The sequence below is a fragment of the Diadema antillarum genome, unplaced genomic scaffold, assembly GCF_040938485.1.
Source record: "Diadema antillarum isolate AM-2024a unplaced genomic scaffold, OU_Dant_1.0 seq00000890_RagTag, whole genome shotgun sequence".
NCBI classification, from domain to species: Eukaryota; Metazoa; Echinodermata; class Echinoidea; order Diadematoida; family Diadematidae; genus Diadema; species Diadema antillarum.
The window spans coordinates 159,495-187,259 of record NW_027271754.1 but is presented as its reverse complement, the minus strand read 5'-3'; the positions used below and the strand labels follow the sequence as shown (position 1 = coordinate 187,259).

At 39.4% G+C, this 27,765-nt stretch overlaps 1 protein-coding gene across 1 annotated transcript; it reads left to right on the top strand.

The window, feature by feature from the left end:
* The first annotated feature begins 1,044 nt into the window (after positions 1-1,044).
* Positions 1,045-27,765, top strand: LOC139740910 (angiotensin-converting enzyme-like). The gene is made up of 13 exons (XM_071651495.1): positions 1,045-1,338; positions 5,831-5,989; positions 12,603-12,690; positions 13,006-13,149; positions 16,135-16,335; positions 18,222-18,328; positions 19,627-19,799; positions 21,042-21,265; positions 21,660-21,804; positions 22,373-22,471; positions 23,082-23,204; positions 23,961-24,142; positions 27,659-27,765. Exons 1-13 carry the CDS (start codon positions 1,045-1,047, stop codon positions 27,763-27,765), a joined length of 2,046 nt encoding a protein of 681 aa, XP_071507596.1.

Here is a 27,765-nt window from a genome sequence, read left to right as displayed (position 1 = left end):
GTGATTGTGCATAATGTATATTGCACATAATGTCAGATGTGTATCATAATGATATGTATCAAGTGCATAAACACCCATTCATGATTGCGTGAGACATGGATGGCACGATTATTTACTTTTCCAGAAGATTTTGACAGGAGCTGGTATCCAGTTTACATGCATGCTAAAACTCGCGAAGGCACCGTATGCAAAACGAGATGTAGTGAAGCTTAAATCATCAAAACTCAAATAAGGCGTCTACATTGAAGGACGGAAAGGAGACTGTACTAAAATTGTAGTGGCCAAGGTACATTGTTCAATATCATAAGGTGAGGTGACTTGATGCACCTCCGTATAAGTCGTCTTGTATACTTCTCCAAGCTGCCTTCCCAGTTTTCCGTGCTAACACAAAGCGCGAACGTAGACCTATATTCCTATCAGCCACCTTTTCAGTGCAAGTGAAATTCCATACTGTTTTTGCTTGTGATCATGTACTTCAAAAGGGTGAAGAGGTGCAACACACAAGCTCGACAAAACCCAGCCTTCCCAATTATTCTGTGATGCTGCTTTTGATATAGTTCGTTGAATGATAAGGTCATACAGGGCAAGTATTGCACCTACTGATATTAGAATCTCAGCCAATCCCTCCTATACCGTAGGCCTATATTGCTTACCAAGGTCAAGCATATTTCTCACATACCAAACATACCTAAAGTTTCTTTCCAATGTTTCCTTCATTCCCTCTCATCTTTCTTTCCTCTCTGCATGCCCGTCACGGCGAAAGCACATTATCCAGGCATCTGCGATCACTTTATACATGTATGGAGTTTCAGAAAGACTTCCTCTCCACTGGTCCAACGGGAAGTGATGGACACAGTGTGACAGTATACCAGCTTGATGTACGCAATGTAACACTGTTGACTGCATGGGACGGGTTTGTTTGGTTTTGTTTTGGTTTGTTGTCTTGGTTTTGGCTACGGTTTTTGATAATTATACACTGTATTGGAGAGAAAGTACATACGTCTCAGTCTCACCATTGTCTACTGACTGGTGAGCACCAAGACCATGGCCATGCTCATTCGCACCACCGTTTTTTTCGTCGTCGTTCTGGTGGCCGCAATGTGCGCAATGACGGCGGCGACTACCACCCCGCAAGCAACGCCACCAGCCGGCCGGGTGGAAGCGGCATCCATCATGGACGAGCTGGCAGCCCAAGAACAAGGGAGCAACGCGAACGAAACCCAGTGCGTGATATTCCTGGAAGAATATGAACGGCTCGCTATGGAAGTGTACTCGTTTTCTGCCAGCAAAGCGTGGATATACAACACCAATATCACCCGCTACAACCAGGAGCAGTTGGTAAACCTGTCTAGTTTCAAATGTTTTTATTTATACAAACGAAAGAGATGTCCAATCTAAATATACATCTTTGTACAAAATGAACAATTAACACTGTGCTTCTTGGGAACTTGTGTTTTTTTCTCATGCAAATATATAGCAATGATATTGAATGTAACATCCCACATGCATTCACACTGTCAGATTGATTGTAGATAGAAACATACAAACTGGAGTCAATGAACGAGCTAAAGATGTCTGATATCACACACAAAAAAGTAAACTCCGATGTACGAAGATTAGTTGTAATTTGAGTACAATGAACAAAAAAAAAATCCTGTTTATATTGATTGCTGTGTTAGTTATATACCATAACATACATTCAACTGGAGGATTCTAATATAAAGTTATTTTAATCTTACTCCGGTCTTGAAAAGTGGGCAATAACATAAAGATGTTTAGGTAACCTAAGTTCTTCATCCCCCCCCCCCAAAAAAAAAAAAAAAAAAAGAAAGAAATATTCAAGAATAGCGGTACGTATTAATGCAGAAATGATGCTATTTCAAACCAGGGAGATGGGGTCCCAACTCTCTGTTTATATCTGTAGGTAAACCTAAATTTATAGGTCTACCATCAAGTAAGAAGGTAGGTAATATACGTATACATAATAAAAGCAGCTGAAGGAATAATGTGGAAAGGCCTTGTTTATTAGGGCTTTCAGCTATCTAAAAACTAAAAGATAGGTGCACGGTCTAACGCGCTACTATACAAACTTTTTTCATTCAATTTAAGAGGTTTGTAGTTCAATTTCGTCCCAAGAAATCATGAGTAGGCCAATCCTTGTTTCAAATTCGTCTTTCGTCGATCATTTTCGAACAAAGTCTATTCAAATTAGGCATTTGTCACACTTTTTCGTCATTTACAATTCAAATTCGTCCGCCACACTCAATGCAGAAACAACAGCCAAAGCAATTTCGTCTTTTACCGATCATTTTCGTCAAATTTTCCTTCAAATTCGTCTCTTATCTTTTCAATTGTTATTTTTTTGCTTATTTCCTTTTTCCTGCAACTGTTCACTTTTTCCACATTTAGGAGTAACATACACACACTTGTATTCCCACCTCCACACACGTACAAAAAACACACACGTTCAAACACACACACACGCGTGCACACACACACACGCACACACACGCACACACACATACAAACACACAATATCAAAACGGCAAAGAACTTAATGTCTTTTATTTTTTTGTGCTAAAATGGGCTTAAACTCAACACCCCCACAAACACAAATGTATGTAAAATTGTCTTCAATCATTATGTGCCTGGAAATCACGGATCACTGTTTCCGTTTGTGTGACAGTACATGTCTGTCTCCGTGTGTACTCTGATTAGGATGTAGTTGTATGTGTGTGTCTTTTGTGGGTGGAGGTGGGGTACACGTGTGTTTATTTTACTCCTAAATGTGGAAAAAGTGAACGGTTTCCTGAAAAAATAATTTCCTTACCAAGAAATCACAACAGAAAAGATATGAGACGAATTTGAAGGAAAATTTGACGAAAATGATCGCTAAAAGACGAAATTACTTTTGCTGTTATGTGTGCAGCGAGTGTGACGGACGAATTTGAATTGTAAATGACGAAAATGTGTGACAAATTACTAAATTGAATAGACTTTGTCCACAGGATTGCCATATTCCAGATTTCTCGGGACAAAATTGAACTACAAATCTGTCAAATTGAATGAAAAAAAGTTTGAAAATGAACGGGAAAACCTATGCTATCGCTCTCACACAATGATTGCAAATCCTTCCAAAGGGATAGAATGTTGCACACATACTCGAGTCTGAAATTCAATCAAATCAAAATGTCAAGAGGGGTGAAAAAAAGAAACTGACAACTTGAAGTTGACATGAATTCCCCTGAGATGAAAAGATCTCGGCCACGACCAGAGGAAAGAAGGTAACAAAAATAGAAAAAACAAAAACGAAACAAAAATTGTTATCACGCGTATCTAGGACTCCTGTTGCTAAGGTTTTCCAAGGTTGACCTCAGCAAATTGTTCGGGTCAGTGATGAGCACATCACGGGCCCGTTTCCTCCCCATGATCGTTAAAGGTAATCCCATACTCATTGATACAAGTAAGAAAACAAAATATTCCACGCATTCAAGGTGACTCTGCCTCTTTAATAGCAAAACGATGACATCGACGATAACCATAATATCAATGTGCAGTAGATGAGGTGATCTCGATATTTTCTCACTTTGGCTTTTACGATTTTATATAAGATATCAAAAGATCATCCTTTTTGTCAATATGATTAAGCAGCCATTATTCATTTCATTTTTGTAAAAGTCATCAATGCTTCATTGTTAACAGTGAGGAACACAGTAGGTACAGTTCTATTTCTTTAATCTACGTTCTAAGTTCTAATCTAAGTTCAAAGTTCAAAGTATTTTGTTATGTAAAAATATACATAATATTGTTATGTAAAAATATACATAATATTGTTATGTAAAAATATACATAATATGATATACATTTTCTGACATTACAATGCAGAATGCATAAAGAGTACGGTAATCACTCAGAAGGCATGCAAAATATACACAATGACATTCAATACATAATACATACAACAGTCAAAAGAAATCACAATTATGAAAATTTTGCACAAAATATTTCATAGAAAAAGACAAGAAATGTACTTAACACAGATTTTATCTGAAAGTGAATCACTCCGTTTAATTTGCGTGTGAGACAGTTGAGTGTCTGATACCATTAATTTGTGAAAATACATGTATATGAAACATGATATACTCCAACTTTCACTAACTTTCTTATCTTCCCTTCTATTACAATGAAACTTTTGTGTTCGTATACGTTTTGTATACGTAAAAGCAAACGGAAGTATACAGATAGAGTTGAGGTGTGCATGAACTCATGTTAAAGCTACAGATACCAGAAATGTATGGATGTACTGCAGTAGGAATTCTAACTGGTAAGAGCCAATCAGTGGGACTAAATTGATTCTCAAGGAAATTACATGCAAGATTGTAAAAAAAGAAAATAGCGATTGACAGTTTTTTTCTTTTTACATTTCCCAGAAGGTTATTTGTGACATCAATATATCGGCATTTTGCAGTGCATTCGAAATGGGCAGTGTAACACGAACGTCGAGCTGAGTTTGACTGCGGAGCCGTCACAGTAGATCTTGATTTTGATATCCTATCGAATGGGAAGTTGATACCAAAAATCTTCCCCTAAAAGACTGTGAAGGATGCAGTTGCGACAAAATTCACAGCTTTCATTCATTAATATTGACTAGATTTCACTATTCCCCCCTTTTTTCAAACGCGCCAACTAAAGGATACAACGTTGAATAAAAGTCGTTGTTATAAATTCCATTAGAGTGGACCGGAAGAAGTTGTTTAACTGTTCTCGCTTTAAAAGCAAATGGCGATAAAATATCTATAGCATGGTTATGACTTCTGTGATAAAAAAGAGAGGAAATAGTGACCCGTTTTCAGAATTTATCAAGTACATACAAATTCAGTGAGCAACTTTCGTTCGTTCGTTCGTTTTAATGATATACGCGTACACGTCAAAGGTGAAGGATGTGACTGCAGTGACTGCTATTTCACGTAAACAAGAACAAGTGGAAGTGGGGGACGGCATCACCGAAAGCGAAATAATACACTCGAGAGGGAAGATGGTGCCCGAACATATATATATAATTATACATTCATATGCTTCTTTACTGTATGTCATGAAGATAGATAGAACGGAGAGGGTGTGGGAGGGATGTCCCTCCCACATGAGAAAAATTTCGCATTTTCGGAATGGACATTTTTATAAAACATGTTTACCTTTTGAACACGTTCGCAGATACAAACTCTGTCAGAAATTCTAATAGAGGTAGAATAAAAATGTAATGATATTAAGCCTTAAAATTAAGGGAGAGGGGGACCCCCCCCCCCCCAAGAAATCAAGGGGGCGGGGACACCTCCACTCACCCCCTCAACTCCCGCGATCGCCGCCACAGCCTATTGTTACTGACAACAGTAAAGACATCGATTGAAATAAGTATAAGAATATTTGAAATATATCACGCTTTCGCGCGCGGTGGTTGCAAATGGGTGCATGCAGGGACATGCAATGATACGCTCTCCGTTCGCATACATCGATTGCATCGAGTGATGTGTCGTTTCTAAAGAGATTTACAACCCTATAAAATCTGTTTGGTCATTACAGAGGGCGTCAGTCTGACATAAGATCGCACTGATGCTGTTCTTTGGTGGATTAGGTAGTATAGGTACATGTACATATACTTGCCTATGAGTTACGAAATTCCCTGCCCGACGGTGCAGACTACACTTTAAACGAGCATGAAAATGAAATGTGTCGACAGCATTACTCATCTTTGCCTATAGCAAAATAGAGGGCGTTATCGTGCTTGTTATCGTTATTTTGTAAATGCATTGGTTTTCCATACTTCTCTGGTTAGGTTGAGGCACGGCTCAAGTCGTCAAACTTCTCCGAAGAGATGCGTCTTCGGGCTCTGGTTTTCAACGGCACCGAATTCTCGGAGCGGACAAAGCAACTCCTCTTTTCCCTCACCTACGAAGGCGGGTCAGCGTTGAAAACCGAAGAGGAATACAAAGACGTAAATATCATTGTGACAGATATAGTGATAACGAACTTAATAATCATACGATCACAATCATGCTGGTGATAATGACAACAGAAATGACGCAACAATGTGATAGTGATGACAATGATGATTGGAGCTGCTTTGGCTCAGAGGTTAGGATCTAAACCTTAGTTTCCCTGTTCGAGGTTCCCATCGTTATCAGACCATCTTTGACCATTACCTGCAGGGGCGTCACCAGCTTTTTTTCAAGGGGGGTGCGTTTTGACACTAAATGTAACCAAGGAGGTACTACCTCCTTGATGTAACGAGATTTTTTTGACAGACATTTGGAACATAGGAAGCTCTCAATCCCTAGACTTTTACTGTTTTTTTTTGAGGGAAGCCAAGCAGGGAAAGGGCACCGGCGTAGCTAGGATTTCATCTTGGAGGGGGGGGGGGGGGGTGTTAGTATGCGAGGGAGCGAACAAGGGGGGGGGGTGGGTGTGGAAGTGCATGTTAAAGCAACATGCCCTTCCACACCCCCCCCCCCCCCCCTTGCTCGCTCCCTCGCATACTAGCACCCCCCCTCCCACGGTGAGAACTTTTTGCATTTTGATGTTGTAAATGGTGCAATTTGATGAAGGCTTTTTGCGTGTTTTCATCGACTTGAAACAGTCCCACTTGTTTAAGGTAGCAGTATATTTTGATGGAAATTGTTGTTGAACAATGTGCCTATGAACTATATCATTTCATTAAACTTCTTGCATTGATTCTTACACTGATGTCATGAACGCGACCGAGCCCGAGCAAGCGGAGCGAGCGAGGGGGGAGGGTGTGGGAGGGGGCCAACCCCCTCCCACGGTTAGAACTGAAATTGCATTTTGATGTTGTAAATGGTGCAATTTGATGCATGTTTTGCTTGTTTTATCGACTTGAAACAGTCCCACTTGTTTGAGGTAGCAGTATATTTTGATGAAGATTATTATTGAACAATTTGCCTCTAAAATAGTATCATCCAAATAAACTTCCTGTTTTAATATTTACACTGAATGTCATGAACGCGGCCAAGCAAGAGCGAGAGGAGTGAGCAAGGGGGAGGATGTGGGAGGGAGTGTCCCCCTCCCACGGTGAGCACTTTTTGCATTTTGATGTTGTAAATAGTGCAATTTGATGCAAATTTTTTTGCGTGTTTTATCGACTTGAAACAGTCCCACTTGTTTAAGGTATCAGTAGATTTTGAAGTAAATTGTTATTGAACAATTTGCCTACTATATAAATGGTATAATCTAAATAAACTTATAGTAATAATTCTTACATTGATGTCATGAACGCGACCGAGCCCGAGCAAGCGGAACGAGCAAGGGGGGGGGGGGGAGGTTGTGGGAGGGAGTTGTCCACAATGGATTATGGAATGACGGTGTGAAACGACAAATTACTGGCAGCAATATCAGGAGAATGGCGTAACGACTACATGCGAGCGAGCGGAGCGAGCGAGCTTGAAAATTTTGACATTTTACAGTCCAAAAATGCCGTTTGTAGCCATATTTTTTCGATTTGGAAATTAGGGGGAGGGGGAGGCGCACCGGGCGCAACTGCTGGCAATTACAGGCAGCACCATCAGGCGAATGGCATAACAATTAAATGCGAGCGAGCGAAGAGAGCGAGCTCGAAAATTGTGACATTTTACAGTCCTAAAACTGCCATTTGGAGCCATATTTTGCGCAACTGCCGGCAGTTACTGGCAGCAACATCAGGAACATCTTGAAAATTTTGACATTTTACAGTAAAAAAAAACTGCCGTCTGTAGTTATACTTTTTCGCTTTGGAATTTAAGGGGGGGGGACACATCGGGCGCAACTGCTGGCAATTACTGGCAGCAATATCAGGAGAGCATAACGATTACATGCGAGCGAGCGGAACGAGCGAGCTCAAAAATTTTACATTTTACAGTCCAAAAACTGCCGTTCTTAGCCATATTTTTTCGCTTTGGAAATTAAGGGGGGGCACCGGGCGGAACTGCTGGCAATTACTAACAGCAACATCAGGTGAATTGCATAACGATTAAATGCGAGCGAGCGAAGAGAGCGAGCTTGAAAATTTTACATTTTACAGTCCAAAACTGCCGTTCTAAGCCATATTTGTTCGATTTGGAAATTAGGGGGGGGGGGGGGGGAGGCGCACCGGGCGCAACTGCTGGCAATTACAGGCAGCAACATCAGGCGAATGGCATAACAATTAAATGCGAGCGAGCGAAGAGAGCGAGCTCGAAAATTGTGACATTTTACAGTCCTAAAACTGCCATTTGGAGCCATATTTTGCGCAACTGCCGGCAATTACTGGCAGCAACATCAGGAGAATTGCATAACAATTAAATGCGAGCGAGCTTGAAAATTTTGACATTTTACAGTAAAAAAAAACTGCCGTCTGTAGCTATACTTTTTCGCTTTGGAATTTAATGGGGGGACACATCGGGCGCAACTGCTGGCAATTACTGGCAGCAATATCAGGAGAGCATAACGATTTCATGCGAGCGAGCGGAACGAGCGAGCTCAAAAATTTTACATTTTTACAGTCCAAAAACTGCCGTTCTTAGCCATTTTTTTCGCTTTGGAAATTAAGGGGGGGGGGCACCGGGCGGAACTGCTGGCAATTACTAACAGCAACATCAGGTGAATTGCATAACGATTAAATGCGAGCGAGCGAAGAGAGCGAGCTTGAAAATTTTACATTTTACAGTCCAAAAACGGCCGTTCTTAGCCATATTTTTTCGCTTTGGAAATCAAGGGGGGGGGGGGCGCACCGGGCGCAACTGCTGGCAATTACTGGCAGCAACATCAGGTGAACTGCATAACTATTAAATGCGAGCGAGCGAAGAGAGCGAGCTTGAAAATTTTACATTTTACAGTCCAAAAACTGCCGTTCTTAGCCATATTTTTTCGCTTTGGAAATCAAGGGGGACGCACCGGGCGCAACTGCTGGCAATTATTGGCAGCAACATCAGGTGAACTGCATAACGATTAAATGCGAACGAGCGCAGAGAGCAAGCTTGAAAATTTTACATTTTACAGTCCAAAAACTGCCATTCTTAGCTATATTTTTTCGCTTTGGAAATCAAGGGGGGGCGCACCGGGCGCAACTGCTGGCAATTACTGGCAGCAACATCAGGTGAACTGCATAACGATTCAATGCGAGCGAAGAGAGCGAGCTTGAAAATTCTGACATTTTACAGTAAAAAACTGCCGTTTGTAGCTATATTTCGCTTTGGAAATTAAGGGGGGGGGGGCGCACCGGGCGCAACTGCTGACAATTACTGGCAGTAACATCAGAAGAATTGCATAAAGATTAAATGCGAGCGAGCTTGAAAATTTTGACATTTTACAGTCCAAAAACTGCCGTTTGAAGCTATATCTGTTTTTTTTTTTTTTTTTTTTTTTGCTTTAGAAATTAAGGGGGACGCATCGGGCGCAACTGTTGGCAATTACTGGCAGCAATATAAAGAGAATTTAAATGCGAGCGAGCTTGAAAATTTTGACATTTTACAGTCCCCAAACTGCCGTTCGTAGGTATATTTTTCGCTTTGGAAATTAAGGGGGGGGGGGGCGCACCGGGCGCAACTGCCGGCAATTATTGGCAGCAACTTCAGGAGAATGGCATTACGACCAAATGCGAGCGAGCGAGCTTAAACATTTTGACATTTTACAGTCCAAAAACTGCCGTTTGAAGCTATATTTTTTCGCTTTGGAAATTAAGAGGAGGGGGGGGGGGGAGGGGAGGGGACGCCCGATGCGCCCCTCCCCCTGGATCCGCCACTGGTAGTCAAGGGTGTCGGTTTATGTCCATGACTTGGGGAGGTATAACCAGCGAGGTGGCGTCGAAGTGACCAAGCGGGGGAAGGATGTCTAAAATCTGCACTTTAGAGCATCCCCTGCTCCGTATCGTACGGATGTACAGTACGGTCGATAAAATAGAATACTAGTAGATATGTATAAAATCATTGCTGCCAGAACCATGGGTGCGAATTGTTTTTGCCCACGAATTTTTTATTTCTTTTTTTAGTCCCTGGTGCAAAATGTAAAAAAAAAAAGATAGAAAAGAATAATTATTTAGCGTCCGGCGTTGAGGTCGCTCACTGACTGATTTTTTTTTTTTTTTTTAAAGGATCTGAAGGGGGGTGCGTTCGCACCCAACGCACCCCCCCCCCCGGTGACGCCCATGACCTGACAGGACTTTACGGATTTAGTGATCTTCATATTTTGATATCAGTCAATCTCAGTCCAAAACGGTCCATAACGGTCTGATACGGCCATGTGGCGGTCACTGACCAACGAACACTACGGTTAGCTTTTGGCCGAATTGGTATTGTAACAGTCTATAACGGTTTATATTCCACATACTAAGAATGTTACAATAGGATTGGTCCAGAGCTGATCACGTGATGAAGCGTAGTTTTGCTCATCACATCACCTGAGAAGAAAAGTTCGTTACACTCTATGTTGATAGTCCCTTTTGTTTCGCTGATCTCCACACAGTCCAAATAGTCCTAACGCAAGATGAGTACTAACATGGACTATCATGTGACCTAGGTCACTTGATAGTACACAGTGCAACGCACTTTCACTTCGGTGCCGCGCGGTGCGCGCAGCAATTTTATTGTTTTGTCATCTACGCGCACACGTGGCCTAAGCTCTAAGGATACCTAAAGACAGCTAAAACGGTTTCAGATGTGGAACAAAATGGGAAATTCTAGGACCCTAGATGTGGAATATAAAGCAAATAATCAACTTTTAGTTTCAGGCAATGAGACAAACGATCACTTCCTCGGCGATCTGAATGTGTGCGCTATCTTTCCTCAGCTGCGCTTCGGAAAGATAGCTACATCCAGATCGCCTCGGAAGTGATAGTTTGTCCCATCACCTTCACCAACGTTGATTACTAGTATTTGCTTACTATTCATACAATTGTATTTCGGTTTTCTACCGCCCCACAACAAACTGCCACGTTATCAACCATATGTTATGTACATCAAGGGAGATGGAATTCTTTTTCCACTTCCCTGCACAAGACAGTCAGCATGCTTTGGTGCAGAACTTTAAAAGTGTAGCGTCTCATCAATACCCGGTTGGGCGCAGACCATAAAGAGACCTTTCTAGACCGTTGTAGACCGTAGTTGACCGTAAAATCGTGTCAGACATCAGACCATTAAGAGCCGAGAGAGAACGTATTGGAATCCGTGGGAGACCGCGGACCGAGCTGTATAATACAGCACGCCTTAAACTCCTTTCCCACACGACCCTTCACGAAAAACACGACTCGCCGTGAGAGATCTTAGCAAGACCAAACAAAACTCTAGACAGACGGGGCTGCCATGGCCACTGCGATCATAGTGTAAACGATATTCGTTCGATTTTTTTTTTTTTGTAAAAAAAAAGAAGAAGAAATGAAATGGAATAAAAAGGCCGTTGCTGAGTTCAATTAATTGTTTATTGCGTTTACAGTGGAGGTCAAAGCAAGGATGATCTTGAAAGGAGGAATGTTTCTTTGGACATTGTTAAAGGGGATGGCTAGTAAGTGATCAGTGGGAATGCTGGGGGAATGATTGTTCCAATCCTTGTGGGATTCATTTAAGAGTATAGTATGTATCTATTGTTGTGTGAAAATTATTTGCTTCAGAATGGTCTTATATTCAAGTTATGCGCAGTTTAATGTTTCCAGGTTAGCATGCCTGTACAGTGACGGGGCGATTAAACTGCACATTACTTGAATATGAGACCATTCTGAAGCAAATAATTTTCACACAACAATATATAGAATATATGATGTACTCTTAAATGAATCCCACAAGGATTGGAACAATCATCCCCAGCATTCCCACTGATCAGTTACTATCGGATAGCCACCCCCTTTAAGATAATACATAGATTTTTGAAATTATCGATAATTCTCGCGCACAGAATTTGAGGGGCAAGCGTGATTATAGTGATGTAACATTTACGTGAGAAACAATATCATTGTTTAATTTCGCTCAATGTTAAAGTTATGTCGTCATACTGTATTGAACACGAGAATCCAGATAAGTTTACAGGCAAGCATAGAGTGGATGATTCACTTAAGAATTAAAAAAAAAGAGGCTCTCAAACAACGTGCCCTAAAGTGCTCATCGTGTCCATTATCTTCATTAACCTTCATTACCGACTTCCTTTTTTTTGAAAACACCTTTGGTTGCTTTTATAAGGCTAAACAAACAAACAAACAAACAAACAAACAAACAAACAAACAAACAAACGAATAAACCAGTGACAGTGTTGGGTTCAGTTTGTATACATGAGTGAAGCTAGCTGTGCTCAAAGACGAGACGAGACAATGAAGTATAAGCCTGGGTGCAAATTCAGAGAAGCTTTTTGAATGTTGAAAGTATAGTTTCACGACAGAGGTTCAAATAGGTGCAATGCTATCCCAGGAAAGAAGGTTTGTATAACTTTTTCTGTTCCCGATAGTGCTGCCTCTTTCACAAATTCGTTTTCTGTACTTGATGTCATCTTTTTAAAGTGTTGCTTTATCAGATCTAAATGCTTCAATAACCACTCTCATAACATTTCTAAAGAGAGAATTAGTTCTAACTGGTTTGTTTCTTAATTCTTTCTAACAGTACCTGGAGTTACTGTCTGCTATGAAAGGGCGTTATTCCAGCGGAAAGCCGTGCAAGAAAGACGGAACTTGCTACCCTCTTGATCCAGGTATGAACATGATTAAATTACCTTGGTTTTAAACAGTGAAGTTGTTCCTCTTGCTGCCAACAGGATGTTTATGCCTGTTTAATGCCTGAGTTTAATTTTTAGGCAACATTTCATTGTGTATTATTTGTTGTGTAATCTTTTTGTGTTTTTGTTTTTGCTTTTGCTTTCATTCAAGGCAATGTTAGTTATATGTCCATCTCGTTAATGTTTTGTGGGCTTTGTGAGCAAATTAAGTCTAGACATATCTATCATAATGATTTTTGCACATTACATTTTTATACTGTCGCCCTTACCTTCTATGGTTTTTTTTCCCAGATCTGCATACTATCATGGCAAGATCAAGAGACTACGACGAGTTGTTCTGGGCATGGGATGCTTGGAGGGACGAAGTCGGAGCGCCGGCCCGAGCTGACTTTGTTAAATATGTGCAGACCAAGAACAAAATTGCAAGGGCCAATGGTATGGAAATCTTATCATCAACCCTTAGTCACAGGACCTGTTAAAAATCAGCTGTATAAAACGTGTAGAGGTTTGACATCCCCTTTCATTATTCTCCCTCATACATAGGTAAAGCAAAAGTGTGAAGTTTCAGAACCAGTTCTATTCGTTTGAAAGGGAGAGCTGGTGTAGTCGATAAGTACCACAGGTCAATGATAACGAGATGTTCTGGGTTTAGCTGTAAACATCTGCGGTCCTATCCTGAAGACTGTGACTCTAACAGTGTTTGAAGCTAAAGGTTTAGCTCACGTGTCAAAATACTTGACGAGGGTGATCGAGGATATTATTATTAAAAAAATGCAAGCGGGGCCACGGTAATGATGCTTCTAGTTATCTGGTTACCATATCTGTACAGCTGATCACCCAAAATATCATGATTCCGTACATACTTCAGTTATGTCAGAAATGTCTGTGACACAATGATGTTGATCGGGTTTGATCTGATGTAATGATGATTAATTTGACAGTATTGATAGAATATCTTTTAGCCTTGAAATGATGTCATCGCAGATGAAATCACGACACACACGCGGAATCCATTTCTCATAACGGTATACAGGGCGTATCAAAAAGCATTACACTTTTGAAAAAAAAAATGTCTAAATTACAATTCAAAATATTTGGAAGATTTTTCATATTTATGGATGCCCAATAGTCTCATCTATCAAGTGCAATCAACAAAACAAATTTTTGTTTACGCCTGACTGAACACTAACGCTCTTTGTCCAGAGTGTGAAAAATGACTTGCGCCAAATTGAAAGAAGATGGAAAATTCAGCCAGAAGCCCAAATAAGTGTTCTCATTCAAACAAGTTGCTCTTTTGCTCACTGTTTTGATTATTTTATAGTAGTTAAGGAATTTTCTGGCAATTATTTTCTGTCACATTTTAATTGATTCCATTGTTATGGAAGGTTGATTAACAACATCAAGATCTTTTAAGCACAGTTATCATATTTTGGTGGATTTGTTAAATTCTGAATTAAAGAGATTGTTATGTTGGATAAGGTCAAATAAGTTGTCTATAAATCTTCTTAAAACTAAATGTATATTATTTAGTAATACTTTAAATAATCTTCCTAATAATATAAAAATAGATGATATAGTTATAGATGAAGTTGCATCAATGAAGTTTTTAGGTTTGGTTATTGACAATAAACTTTCATGGAAGTCACATATTGATAGTATTTGTCACACAATATCTCGAAATATTGGTGTTATTAATAGAGTTAAATATTATTTTTCTATTCCCACCCTTTTAATGTTATATTCAGCTTTGATTTTACCTTATTTGAATTATGGCATCATAGCTCGGGGGAACACACATCCATCATATCTCGACAGACTGTCCCGTCTCCAGAAAAAAGCTCTTCGAATAATTTGTCATGTTTCTTGGAGAGCCCACACCGATGTTTTATTTTCTGAAAACAAAATTTTAAAGATAACTGATATTTATTATTATTGTCTTGGCCAATTTATGTATAAACTTTCTAATAATTTGTTGCCGTCTGTCTTCACAAGCATGTTTGCGAGAAACCGCTCGTTCCATAAATATCCAACTCGTCACTCAGATGAATTCCATCTGCCTTTAACTAGAACAATGTTTACACAATCTATATTTACATTTGCTGGACCTAAATATTGGAACAACCTTTCTAACAGTTTGAGGACATCTCCAAGTTTAAGTTCCTTTAAGAGTAATCTGAAGAAAAATATTTTGAACAGTTATAAGAATTGTTGATTCTTTATTGGTTGCAAAGAAGTGTAAAATCCAACCTTATATTCTATTGGAATTACAGCTAAGCGGCTCCATCCATCCACTACCTCTCGTGTCCTATTTTTTTTTGTCTCTTATCTTCACACCACGCATTAAGCTGCTTTCTCCCCCCCCCCCCCTCTCTCTCATACACACACACACACACTCACACACACACACACACACACACACATACTATTTTGTTTCTCTCCTCTCTTTTCCGGCATGACAGCGACTTAGTGTAGGGATTTGTTCAGGGTTTTTGTTTCGGATAAGTTAGGTTATAGGTCTTTTTGTCTTAGTTTCTTTGTTTCATCCATTTTCAATGCTTATCAGTCTATCGATCATATAATTTCTTGTATTACGTGTGGGGGGAATGCAGCCTACAAGCTCAGCTTTTTAGCATTCCTCCCCATTTCCAACATTTTCCTATACCTACAAGTTTTCTGTAAATTTATCCTTTACTTTGTATGATGAAATTTATGCACTGTATTCAATTTTTGTAATATATTTATATGTTTTTGTTGGAAATGAAAAATAAATGAATGAATGAATGAATGAATGAATGAATCACAAATCATGCACAGACATATCGAACCCACATGCCAGTCACTCAGTCAAGAAGAAAAGTACAAAATTAATGCATCCTCATATCATTCAATCAATACAATCAATCCAATCAATCGAGCATTCAATCAATCCATCAATCAATCATCCATTTGATCAATCAATCAAACAATCAGTCACATAACTCTCTAAAAAAATGGAGTGAAAATATTCACTCTTAAAGGAGTGAATACAAAAAGAGTGAATTTTGAGTGAAAATGTTCATTTTCACTCATTTTGGAGTGACCTCAGGGATCACTCGAAGATTTAGGAGTGATCCCTCTCAGACTATCATAGCATAATCAAAGTTTTAAGCAAAAGAGCAATTTGTTTGAATAGGAGCACTTATTTGGACTGCTGGCTGAATTTTTCATCTTCTTGCAATTTGGCGCAAGTCATTTTTCACACTCTGGACAAAGAGCGTCAGTGTTCAGCCAAGCGTGAACAAAAATTTGTTTTGTTGATTGCACTTAATAAATGAGGCTATTGGGCATCCATAAATATGAAAAAATCTTCCAAATATTTTGAAATGTAATTCAGACAATTTTTTTCAAAAGTGTAACTTTTTCTTTTGATACGCCCTGTAGGCTATGCGGACAGTGGGGAGGCGTGGCGAGGTTCGTATGAGGTCGAGTCGATTCCCAGCCTGGCCGAAATGGTAGATGATCTCTACCATCAGCTGGAGCCCCTCTACCTAAGCCTTCACGCCTACGTGAGGAGGAAACTCTACAACCTCTACGGACCGAGGTACATCAACCTCCGGGGACCAATACCGGCACATATTTTGGGTATGTCATATATCACCATACGTGTATTTGGTTGATTGAGTTGATCTGGGCCCCGTTTCATAAAAAGGTTGATATGATATCAACTCTTGCTGGAATGGCAATTGTCATGACAACGACAAGAATCCAGCTTCCTGATTGGCTGCTGCTATTGAAAGTTGCCATTCCAGCAAGAGTTGACATCATAACATCTTCTATGAAATGGGGCTCTGATCTGATCAAATCTAATATGAAATTATGTCTCTTTCTTTTGCAAAATACACACATACACAAACACACACACACACACACTAGCACACACACAAATATGCAAAAGTCTTTAATGATGACAGAAGATACAAACTGACATAGGGGGAAAACCCTGACTTAAAACAAACAAATTAGGACAAAGATGATTAAAAGTTTCTGACTTTTCATTTCAGGCTTTCACATGTTTGTTAAAAACACTCCTAGCATGAGTCATAATGATTACTAGTATGCAAGAAATAATGAAGTCATTATTTATCAAGCTGACTGCGTGGCATACAGAACTCTGCCACTTCTTTTCATTTTACCAATTACCGTTCGTCTTGTTATTATCGTTGTTGTCGTCGTTATTGTTTACTAATTCAGATAAAGTGGATTCAAATGAAGTGAAGATTCTCTGGTACTTCAGTAGGTAATTTGTTACACTACAACCAGGGAGGTGCGAAGACTTTAATTCCATCTCATTACTGCAGCAATAAACTCAAGGAAATAGGACTTTTTTTTTCTTGTGCTACATTCCCCCGAAGAAAAATGCATGGAAATTCTGCCACTACATTATAATTCATTGCCAAACCTTGATACCTAGCATTGTTTAGAAAATTATGTATGTTAAGATGCACTCTCTTGGACATTGTTGGGTGTCATAATTACCTCCGCCAAGGGAGGAGGTTATATTTTCGTTGCCGTTGGTTTGTTCGTTAGTTCGTTAGTTCGTTAGTTAGTTCGTTCGTTTGTCCGTGTGCAAAATAACTCAAAAACTAGTTAACAGATTGGGATGAAACTTGCAGGAAAGGTTGAGAATGACACGAGTAACTTTTGGTAGTGATCCGAGAATTTTTGGGGAATTTATGAAGGAGTTTTGATATTTTAGCAGGCAGGGTCAATGAACCAGGGAGTTCAGGGAGCGCGTATTTGAGGTTTGCATGCGCGCACTAAAGTGCGTGCTCTAGTTTCTGCTGGGGAGAGGCGCGCATCTGAGGGCTTATGACATAACAAAGGCTTCTATATTGGGAAACTCACTTATCTCTATGGAAGAGCAATATCAGTGGAAAGTAACTGCTTGGCGGAGGTGTGCGCTCTCGCAGTGCTTTTCTAGTTACCTCCGCCAAGGGAGGAGGTTGTGTTTTCGTTACCGTTGGTTTCAATTGTTCGTTCGTTCTTTCGTTCGTTCGTTTGTTTTGCGCAAAATAACTCAAAAAGTATTGAACAGATTGGGATGAAACTTGCAGGAAAGGTTGAGAATGACACAGGTACCAAACGATTAACTTTTGGTAATGATCCAAGAATTTCTAGGGAATTTATGAAGGATTTTTGATATTTTGGCAGGTAGGGTCAATGAACTTGGGAGTTCAGGCTGGGCGTATTTGAGGTTTGCATGCGCGCACTAAAGTGCGTGCCCTAGTTTCTGCTAGGGCGAGGCGCGCCGCGCATCTTAGGGTTTATGACGTAACAAAGGCTTCTATATTGGGGATCTCGGGCAATTTTTCAGTGGGTGGAAATCACTGATTTCCATATGGAAGAGCAAGATCATCGATGGAAAGTAACTGCTTGGCGGAGGTCTGCGCCCTCGGAGTGCTTTTCTAGTTAATAGATGCGTCCCTGATGCCAAATATGACAGAAATTGTTGCTACGTCACTCTGCAGGTAACATGTGGGCCCAGACTTGGATTTACCTGAGCGACATTTGTGAGCCATTTCCAAACAAGACTCGAGTGGATTTCAAAGAGTTGACCAGAGCCATGGTAAAGCAGGTAAACAACATGCAAATCTGTATGTTTTATCATTGTGTCATGTGAATTTACACTCACAGGTTTTCAGGTTGTCTTGGTAAAGTCTCAAAATAATTAAAGGGCATCCACTGTGTGGTTACTGTTAGATATTTTCATTGCTTGAAATTTTGCACAAAACGTTTACATGTATAAAAAATTACTACTCATGACATCACGTTATGGGAGACAAAAAAATCAAACAAACAAAAGGGAACTTGACCTGGATTCATGACACATGTGCAAAATGACGCTTGTCCAAAGCTTGTGACAGTGAAAGTTCGTCAGTGTTTGGTGGTTCATTTACCGGGCATCACCCTAGTTTATGTCAAACAGGACATTTCCGGCTGCAACCTTGGCCTGTACTAGTGAAAGATGTAAGTATTCCAAGGGCTGTAGCTCTGACGTCCAGAAATTCTTGACATAACTTAAAAGTTCAAAACTCCATCAGCCATTTAATTAAGTGGCTTTACAGTAATTTTGTTTGTCTGCTTGCGTGCTTGTGTCGTGTTGCTGTTGATGTCGTGTTTTTTTTTTTTTGGGGGGGGGGGTGGAGGAAGAGGTTGGAAGCTGTTCCTTCTATGTGTCTCTCTCTCTCTTTCCTCCCTGAACATGTCATCTGTCTTTATCATGCTCTCTCTCTCTCTCTCTCTCTCTCTTCCCGCTTGAGCATTAGCACCTGTGACTGAATACTGTGAGATTCATACTACTTTTCTGTACCGATTAAAGGTCATTTATTGCCTATTTACATCGGTCTCCCCCGCTTTTATAGGAATTTTATTAATGTTTTATTACATGATGACATTTTAACTGATTAATTATGTACATTGCCGGTCAGTGCCTCTTTTTTTTTTTTTTTGCATTTATTAGGCCTACATGAAATACATCGCTTCGGTGATCCCTCGCATTTGTTGAATTACATTTTGATTAAGGGTTTATGTCAGATCAGTGTGTGTGTGTGTGTGTGTGTGTGTGTCACACATACGCACACACGAGCTACAGTAGCTTCTGTCCACATGAGCACTGCGAATTAAGGGTTTCTAGCCGACGGGCGCTGTATTTGGGCTTTCTATAACTCAGTCGGTGGAGGATCATTTTACCAATGCGGATGACTCGGGTTGGGATCCCGATGGAATCTCATTTTCTTTACTCAATTTTTAACTGACAAATATTTTCATTTCTGGTCAGTTTTCATTTGTTTTAGGTCCATTTATTCCATCCTCTTTCTTTCCCACCCCACCTTTTTTTAACGGCGTATATCTCGTTTCAACATGACGATGCAGAATTATACGGTAATCAAGATGTACAAAATGGCCGAAGAATTTTTCATCTCTCTGGGGCTTGATCCGCTGCCTGATTCTTTCTGGAACGACTCCATGTTGGTCCGACCATCGGACGGGCGGAACGTCAACTGCCACCCCTCCGCTTGGGATTTTAATAATCAGCGGGACTTCAGGTTAGTTCAGCGCAGCCAAGGAACGTGATGAACAAACTCAGGCAAATTCACATCCGCGCTTCCTCTTTACCTGTGCATTGATTACTTGTCGAAAATTATTAATTAATTAATTTATTTATTTATTTATTCATGTATTCTTTGATTCATTCATTCTCTTTTATTTTCACAGGGTAGCCCTTTTAGTTACAGAACTGATTTTAAAAGGACCCTTACAAAAGAACAACACAAAATATTGTACATACATAGTTATGTCCAAAAATACTGTAAAAATAATAATGATACATGATTACAAACTGAATATAAAAATAAGATTATAATAAAAATAGATTCTAGGTAAAGCGTAAAGTTCTCAGAAGGGTTCTCATCTTCCACTAATCGGAACGTTCTTATATGATACATTGAAATACATAATAATTATATACCTTGCGTGAGAAAGTGTTGGTTCTCATACTAGACGAGAGTTTGCAATATCTGTTCCCGATATTTGTTTGCTATTTATTTATACTATTTACGGATAAGATTCTGGTTGTCTGGAACTTTGTATCAGGCCCTATGTTACTCATTCGACCTCCTGTTTCTACAGCACTTTCTGAAGTCAAATCTGTCATGGAAAGTATTCTTTCATGTCAGCATGCAAGACAGTGTTTTGGTGATTGTTCATTTTCTGCATTTCATCAGAAATTTCAAAATAGTCTCCAAATATCGATTTATTCTATCCAAATACACTCATGGCTTGCCATTTCAAGAAATTTCTTTGAAATTATTCATTTCACTGATGTCACCTTGAAGTTTTCAGTACTCGTGCTTAGTCTACTTTCTAGTAATTTTGATTTGTCAATAATGTTTGTACAATTATGATAATTGTGTTACAACATTGTACAATGCTTTGTAAAAGGGGGTGTAAAGGTGCTGTTTAAACTCTAATGTGAATATGTTACGCATGTGCTTGTGTGTGTGTGTGTGTGTGTGTGTATGTGCGTGCGTGCGTGCATAATGGCACGACCGATTTTAATGAACTACCATTCACATAATGTACCGCTATCGATGTGGGATTATAAAACGTGATACACCTCTTGTGCTTACGGTGAAATTATTTGTATCTCACACTATATTGAGAATGAATCGAATAACAATTTGAAAGGTAATCAAGCCGCTTTCCTCTTTGGTGTTCTTCTGTTTGTTTGTTTATTTGTTTGTTTGTTTGTTTGTTTGTTTGTTTGATTCTTTATTTTCCCAATTTAGAATCAAAATGTGCACGACGGTAAACATGGGTCACTTCATAACAATTCATCATGAGATGGGACACACCCAATATCAGATGATGTATAAGGATCTTCCCTTAACATTCCGAGGCGGGGCCAATCCCGCCTTCCACGAAGCCCTCGGGGACGTGCTAGCCCTCTCCGTCTCTACGCCCCAACATCTTCACAAAGTCGGACTCCTAGAAAACCTTGAGGTTGATCGCGGTGAGTTACCGCTTGTCTCCAGACGCGAAAGTATCCTTAAAATTCATCAAGTTGATTATGCCCATCAAATCTCTTTTTTTTTCTACGTCGTCTTTTCTTTCTACTATTACTACTACTTCTACTACTCCTACTACTATACTTCTTCTTCTTTTTCATCATCATCATCTTAATCATCATCATAGGCCTATTCATTATAATCGCTATCATCATCATTGTCGTCGTCGTCGTCATCATAATTTTCTCTTTGCATCTCGAGGTTATGTGAAAGCTGCAGATCCTTCTGATAGAATATGTATCACCAGCAACTGGTATACTGTATTGTGGCTTATTAGTATGAGTCAATAAAGAAACAAATCTGCTCTAACGCTCTTTCATGGTCACATTTTTCTAACAGAAGCGGATCTCAACTTTTTGATGGGAATCGCCTTGGAAAAGATCGCATTCCTCCCTTCTGGCATTTTATTTGACCAATGGCGATGGAGCGTCTTCAACGGGTCCACCCCCGAGTCGCGATACAACTCAGACTGGTGGAAATTAAGGCAAGGCAGCCATATTGCTTTTATACCACACATCTTCCATTTTAATATGTTATTGTAAGTGGACAATGCCATAAACAGGACTGTTTTAATGTTAAAACGTAATAACAGCAATATATAATGACTTTGCAAGGAAAAATAAATGGAGGACGTCATTTCTTGAAGTGCTCTTAGAGATGGAAAGGGAGATACTTGTGTGTACATATTTCTAATGCTATAAAGTGACACGGAAGTACCAGAGGTTAATTCACGAATTTCATGATACACTCCTGCTTCTCTTTTTGTTTTTATGACATATCATCGGCCGACAACATTCGAAATTAGTGGATAGGAAAATACCAGATGAGAAGTGCGAAATGACACGAGGGTTTCCTGCAATATACTTACCATGCTGCAGATCTCAAAAGTCTACATGAACGATGGCATTATTCATAATCTGCATATTTGCCCAGGAAAGCTTACTAATAATGATGAATAATGATGAGAATGATGAGAATAATGATGATTTTCAAAATATATACCCTCAGGGTAGTCACTACATGTATTTGTTTTCTTACACTTTTCCCTTAAGGCTGCGGTACCAGGGTATTATACCACCGGTGAAGCGAACTGAAGACGACTTCGACCCAGCGGCAAAATATCACATAGCGGCAAATGTTCCATACATAAGGTGATATTTGTAAATGTGTGTCAAACAAACGAAAAAAACTGCACTGCTATAATGGCTTAAAGCTCCTTTCAGTTATTCATATTTTTATGAGACATATGAGAATAGTTGATAGATTTATATTCCTGTTTATTAAGACGCGATATACTCAATATTTGCCTTTGCTGTTCATTCAAATTTCTTCGTAGACAATGCTAGAAGAGCTCGATAAGTCGAATGCACTTGTCAACACCGAAGATTTGATATCCACAAATTATTAGTAATAATCTGGACATTGACTGGGCTCCGTTTGATTGTGGTCTTTGCAAAGCTTGTTTCGATCTTAGATTTATTCCTTCTGCCAGTATTCTGTACAAAAAAAGTATGTATCTCAATGATTATATAGAAATATACCAATGGTGGCGCACATACTTAGATATCACTCGTCATAAATATTCATGCTCAAAATCACACTTGTTGCTCTCGTCAAAATGACTTTATATTCTTCCTTTTCTGTCACTTTTCTATCAGTTCACTGGAGGTGTTATTCTTTTTCTTCAAGAAAACAAAATCACAGTTAATGACCATAATATAATCACATGTATTATGATTCTTCAACATCTACCCCTGATAGGTATTTCATCAGCTTCATCACACAATTCCAATTCCATGGCGCTTTGTGCAAGGCAGCCAACCACACTGGCCCTCTTTACACCTGTGACATCCATGGGTCCAAAGAAGCGGGTACCTTACTGTCGTGAGTTCCAAAATCATTAGCATAAAATTCATCGTCTTCATTCTTTTAATACAGGAAGATGTTAATACCTTGTATTTTTTAGGGAATAGTTTGGCTTTGCCGCTATCATGGTACATATGCCATTGAATATTAATCGCAGTGAATGTTGAATAATGGATTTTTTTTTCTAATCACACGCAAGCAATTATGATTCATTTATGTGTTTTGTTTTGATTTTTTTCTTTTAGAAAGATCTCGGTATATCCGCAAAGCGTTCGTCTGATGGGTGCGTGTGAGTGCATGATGGTCCCGTTTTCCTTCGTTGAGGCACTCATTGAGTCTTGGAGCGCAAGAAGGGATTCACGTGTAGAAATTTTAAATGTGAATTCACTGAGGATATCCTGGTTCTACCTTATAGTGTCGAGATGTAGAAGAAGTCATAAAGCTGTGAGGCAAATTTGCAGCAGAAATTATCCCCCTATCATTATCTTGATGGCAACTTCTGAATTTCACGCATGTCTTATGGTGGTGAAAAATAAAATTGAACTGCTTAAATTCATGGACTGCATTGCTAATTGAAATATGAGATGCATGTTTCCTTTATATTCTTCTATGGGAACAAATAATACAATTAACGCATCTTTAAGTATTTTAGATGTATGTGTTTCCGGTAAGTATTGTACGTATAATATATATATATATATAATAACGTCCGATTTAGAGGATTATCTGTTTCTGCTTTACTGACACGTTTTCTCTCGTATTTTACGATTTCAGTGAGATGATGCAGAAAGGTTCGAGCGAGCCATGGCCTGATGTGATGGAAGCTATGACTGGTGACAGGACTTTGAGTGCCGAGTATTTGGTGGAATACTTCCGGCCACTCATTGATTACCTCGAGGAGGAGAACCGGAAGAACGGAGACGTTCTGGGATGGCCAGAGATGTACACCCCTCAAGGTATTGTACCATTCATTCTACATCTATTGCTATGCCGGTGGTCCTAAGCTGTATCTGTTGAGCAAATCAAATCTAATAAAATCCCATTTCTCTAATATTTCAACTATATTCATTTTTTTTATTTATATGTTTTATTTATTTCAACTATTGGCATACAAACATTTTCGTAAATTGACCGTCATGCTAGTAATATTCTATTGCACATCCAAGTTGATTTGTGGTAATTCTATGCATCTTTGTATTTTGTTAAATTTTTTGCTTTTTTTATTGAGAAAATGAAAATGAATTAAAATCTAATTCTAAATTTGGATAGATAAAACATAAGTTACAGCTTATGTTGACAGGCAGCTGGAAGGGGACTCAATTAGACACGGATTTTTTATGATTCTCGATATCGGTTCAAAGTAGAAATACACAGTACACTTCCTGGTAGTTAGCATCTATACAGTATAATATTATCAACATCATCACCTATGACTACCTCTGCTGTAAGTATAGTTTCCTCTGCAAATTTGTTTGGTTTGGGATGTCTTTTGTTTTGTTTTGTTTTGTTTTGTTTTGTCTTTTTCTGTCCTTTTCTTTTCCGTTCCTTTCCTTTCTTTTATTTTCTTTTCTTTTCTTTTCTTTTCTTTTCTTTTTTCTTTTCTGTTCTTTTCTTTTCTTTTCTTTTCTTTTCTGTTCTTTTCTTTTCTTTTCTGTTCTTTTCTTCTAATCTATTCCACTCGAAACAAATGCGGCCAGCGCATATGTATTCCTCGATGTTATCACTATCATTTTTAAAGCGGTCCTTCTTCAGTTGGCGAATCTGTACCCATTCTCATAGTAGCCTGCCACTGTATAATATGTGATCACGAAACTTTCGCATTTTTGCATTTCCTTTGTTTCATATTCGTCGAAATACAGAGCCAAAGGGACTTAGTGGCAGAGGGGCAATCATGCAGCCAGGATCGGCCATTCTGCTTGCATTCATTTGCGCTTTTATGTACAACGGAGTGATTTAACATTATGGCGTATCACAGGACCAGTTCGGTGGGGCGAAGATGCCAAACGATAGAGCTCACAAACTCTCACAGACTGACGTCATACCAACTACGCAGATCAAAGGCAAATGCAACCCACATGTAAATTGAGGGAATGTAGCACTATTGTAGAACACATCAGCGAAGTTTGGGGGACATCGGACAATCCATCCCAAAGTTATGAAATGTTGAATTTTGTTGCAGCCATCGCTGGATTAGAAGATTACATCACTTTATAACGTCACAAATGGACAACGATATAAAGAAATCCAACATCTTTCCATTTTTACAGCATAATGAAAGAGCACTTAACATGTGTCAGCAACACGACGAGGGAACTTGTAACTTTTCATGAAAATTGGCATTTCTCTCAGTTCTCTCAATTCTCTCAGTATTTTCTTATCAACGGTAGTAAACATACAAATGGAGACTATAAGTCTCTCTGGGACGCCCCGCCAAGTTTCCTAAGCTTTTTTTTTTCCTTCCCTTTTTTAAAGGTAATAGCAAGAAAGCGTGGAAGGTGAACTTGCGATACTCAGGCGAGCGCTAGACATCTACTCTTATACATGTATAAAAATGTGATTGGTTTTGCCTTGCTTATAATGCCTGCGTGTTTGTGTGAGTGTGTGTGTTTGCATATACGTAGGTGTTTAGGGGAGGAGGGGATAACCAACCAAATAATTGTAAGGATAGAAATATGTATGATGATACGTATGACACACAACACTGCATATTACTTTGGCTATCAACGTTATGATGTAATCAAATTTAAGTTGAATCCTACATCGCACTTATGCTCTCTGCTGCATGATATTTTCTTCTGTCCATTACCAAAGCCACGTTTTCAGATTGTGTCCATGAATGATGACAAAAAAAACCCCCACACACACACAAACACACACACACAAACACAAAAATGGATTCAGAGTACCCTTAGCGGCATGAAAAAAAAAAATCAAACGATCTTGGTAAGCAGAGAGATTGTAGCGCGATGCTGAAGCGAATATGTAATGTTAGGAAGCATTTATAATGTAGCAAATGTAGCAAATGTAGCAAATGTACTTTTTTATCGCTGATAAAAACAAAACAAAACAAAGATATATTTCTTCGCTACGAATTTTGCTTCCCGTTGCATCAGTGTTTGAGGTTCGGTAAGACTTGATGATAAAAACAAGGAATGACTGAAATACATTTAAAGGAGTCAAAACACATCAACACACCAACACATCACAACCATGCGCCTTTTGAAGTCTGCCACTGCTCTTGACCAGAGAGGAGAGACCTCCCTGCCTTTGACAAGTGTACCAGATTAGATTCCAGCAGCGTTTGAAAGTAGAAGCTCTGCAAAGGAATCTAGGACGATATTGGTGTATAAAGAGAGGGATGCAATGACTGATAAAAGTTTAGCACTCGGGTGAGGCAACGTTACTGTGATACTACGGGTCAAAACGGTAGACGAAACTTGAAGTAGGGCTACATTGTGTGCGTATACCTCAATTTCAGGGTTAACCCCGTCGTCTGTGATTTAATCTTCACATTTCCTTTTTCCTGCTCACTTCCACCTGCAAAAAAAAAAAAAAAAAATCATGAGTGGTTCAAGATGGGCGCAGTGACCGTCGTGCTTTTACAGTTCTTTCTCATAGGGAAGCTTCAAGAAATTGCTATCTTGGTGGACTGATATCGCCATGGCACTCACAACCACCATGTTGACAGTGACGTCACCAGCCTTTGCCGCGTTTGTGTTCAACCAAAGAGATGATATAAAATCTCTTTGTGTTCAACACATTCCCTGTCACCAAGCGCGCCGGAACACTTCTGGTTTTTGTTTTTAGGTGATCCGAGTATCCTCTCGGATCACCTTCTGTTTCTGTACGGATTCTTTGTTAGGTGATCCGAGTATCCTCTCGGATCACATTCTTGTTTCATTACATAAGGCAGTCTGAAGCGTGGCGCCTCTCTGTCACGTGGTTGTTAATTGGCGCCCTAATTGAGGTACTGCTTGGAAGTCCCTTGCCTAATCGGCGGGGCGTGGCAGGGGCGCCTTGCTTGTGGCTATTGACCGTGCGCACTGTGACCATTCGCTTTCAACCAGTGTTGTAACTATGTCATCTCATTTATAACTTTGCGACCGTGAATCAGTGAATTCAATAAGTCTGAGAGGTTTTTATTTTCTTTTTTTTTTTCCGCCTCTGAAAATGGTTTATATAATACTCATAAATGTATAGGGACATTTTACCTAGTTTATTTTTTTCCCTTTTTGTAATCTGACTTCTTAACTGGTATATTCTAATAACTATTTTATATTAGATCAAGGCTGAAGACGCTCTTAGATAATTGTTAACACGTTGTTCTGTAATATACGTGGTACTACGTGTATGGGATTAATGTTGCGTTGACTCTGTTTCAAACTAATTTTAGATGCAGCATTTTCTTTTATTTTAGTCTCGTACATCACAGACATTCAAGATGTCAAAATCCCATGTGTTGCCCTCTACAGGTGCCCTCGTGGACCCAAGCAATGGCAGTCACGCTCACCCTATACTACACAATCCAACAGACACTGCATTTAATTCAATTAATGATGATGACTTTTTGATATGGTAG

What these genes read in the sequence shown, in the direction of transcription:
- LOC139740910 (XM_071651495.1), top strand. Translation starts at nt 1,045, where the DNA reads ATGGCCATGCTCATTCGCACCACCGTTTTTTTCGTCGTCGTTCTGGTG. An exon ending in GCTACAACCAGGAGCAGTTG is followed by an intron (nt 1,339 to 5,830) that starts GTAAACCTGTCT and finishes TTCTCTGGTTAG; the next exon opens with GTTGAGGCACGGCTCAAGTC. An exon ending in TTGCTACCCTCTTGATCCAG is followed by an intron (nt 12,691 to 13,005) that starts GTATGAACATGA and finishes TTTTTTTCCCAG; the next exon opens with ATCTGCATACTATCATGGCA.